The sequence below is a fragment of the Phoca vitulina genome, unplaced genomic scaffold, assembly GCF_004348235.1.
Source record: "Phoca vitulina isolate PV1807 unplaced genomic scaffold, GSC_HSeal_1.0 scaffold20, whole genome shotgun sequence".
Classification (NCBI taxonomy): domain Eukaryota; kingdom Metazoa; phylum Chordata; class Mammalia; order Carnivora; family Phocidae; genus Phoca; species Phoca vitulina.
Genome location: NW_022589723.1, coordinates 1,217,051 through 1,218,997, shown reverse-complemented (window position 1 = coordinate 1,218,997; position 1,947 = coordinate 1,217,051). Strand labels below are relative to the sequence as shown.

The window sequence follows — 1,947 nt, the reverse complement described above, 5'->3', positions numbered from 1 at the left end:
AAATATAAGACAAACCATTTTTGCCTCTAACTCAAGTATTTCTTTCTATCAAAAAAGGTGAAATTTAATTGATTTTGCCCACTGACAATGAGTTCAAGCAGCCTAGAATTGTACATTTACAAAGAATAAGGGCCAAATGGCTCACTCAGAAGAGAGCAGGATTTATTCAAGACTTGTTTTAGGATTTTTAATACATTTGCCTGATCACTCAAACTACCTGTCCTAAGAAAAGTTTCAAATGTTTCAGCAGCAAAGTGACTTGTCGCTATCTATCTATCTTCTCTCCACAGTCTGGAGACCATGAATAAGTCAGGGATATCTACTGTGACACAGTTCATCTTGTTGGGTTTTCCTGGTCCCTGGAAAATACAGATCATCCTTTTCTCAACGATTTTGTTGATCTATATCTTGACTCTAACTGGGAATATAGCCATCATTTGTGCAGTGAGGTGGGGCCGTCGACTCCATACCCCTATGTATGTGCTCCTGGCCAACTTCTCCTTCCTAGAAATCTGGTATGTGACTTGCACAGTCCCCAGCATGCTGGTCAATTTTCTTTCAAAAACCAAGACCATATCATTCTCCGGCTGTTTCACTCAATTCTACTTCTTCTTTTCCCTGGGCACAACTGAGTGCTTCTTCCTCTGTGTCATGGCCTATGATCGGTACCTGGCCATCTGCCGTCCACTGCACTATCCCTCCATTATGACTAGGCAGCTCTGTGTCATTCTGGTGTCTCTTTGTTGGCTCATTGGTTTCCTTGGACATGCAATTACTATTTTCTTCATTTCTCAACTACCCTTTTGTGGTCCCAACATTATTGATCACTTTCTGTGCGATGTGGACCCACTGATGGCATTGTCCTGTGCCCCTGCACCCATCATAAAGCATGTATTCCATTCTGTGAGCTCTCTTATCATCATTACCACCATTTGGTACATTCTTGGGTCCTATGCCCTGGTGCTCAGAGTTGTGCTCCAGGTTCCTTCTTCAGCTGGGGGGCGAAAGGCCTTCTCTACTTGTGGATCCCATTTAGTTGTAGTGTCTTTGTTCTATGGAACCATAGTGATGATGTATGTGAGTCCCGCATCTGGCAACTCAGTTGCTATGCATAAGATCATCACACTGATATACTCCGTAGTGACACCAGTCTTAAACCCCCTCATCTATAGCCTACGTAACAAGGACATGAAAGTTGCCCTCCATCAGGTCATTTGTGGAATGAGAATCATCCAACCTTTGTGAATAGGTTTTGTGAAAAACAATGATTCATTTTCTGAAAGTGGAACAGTAATCCTCTTCTCCCAACCCAAACGGACTTGTCTTTATTCATAACCATGATGGTCCTGTGGTGCAAAGCGAAATTCATCATGTATTTGATCATATTCTGATGTGCTTTTAGTTTCATAAACATGTTTCCATGGAAAGAGATTGCCACCCCTTACAGAGAAAAAAAATAACTCTTAAAAATCTTAATATTTACTTCCAGGTAGGTTTAGACTTTTTCAGTATGCAATTTCTGTCCATACAACTTTGTTAAGAGATATTAATCAAATTGGTTATTTGCTTTTATGGCTGTCTAATGCTTTGTTAAAAAGACACATAACACATAAAATGCCTTTTGTCCTGGATTTTTGGCAGAATATTCTGGTTTCTCTTCAGATCGTATAAATCTTTCACCTTTTATTGGATTTTTTTTTTTAAAGATTTATTTATTTATTTGAGAGAGCGAGAATGAGAGAGAGTACATGAGAGGGGGGAGGGTCAGAGGGAGAAGCAGGCTCCTCGCTGAGCAGGGAGCCCGATGCGGGACTCGATCCAGGGACTCCAGGATCATGACCTGAGCCGAAGGCAGTTGCTTAACCAACTGAGCCACCCAGGCGCCCTTATTGGATTTTGACAGAAACCCTACACATCAATTTTGGTTACACTAAGAGATTGTAATTT

At 41.2% G+C, this 1,947-nt stretch overlaps 1 protein-coding gene across 1 annotated transcript; it reads left to right on the top strand.

The window, feature by feature from the left end:
* Window positions 1-294: 294 nt before the first annotated feature.
* On the top strand, window positions 295-1,245 carry LOC116640679 (olfactory receptor 11H7). Its single transcript, XM_032417825.1, has one exon. The coding sequence runs from the start codon at window positions 301-303 to the stop codon at window positions 1,243-1,245; it is 945 nt and encodes a 314-aa protein (XP_032273716.1). The 5' UTR covers window positions 295-300.
* The last annotated feature ends 702 nt before the right edge of the window (window positions 1,246-1,947 follow it).

What these genes read in the sequence shown, in the direction of transcription:
- LOC116640679 (XM_032417825.1), top strand. Translation starts at nt 301, where the DNA reads ATGAATAAGTCAGGGATATCTACTGTGACACAGTTCATCTTGTTGGGT.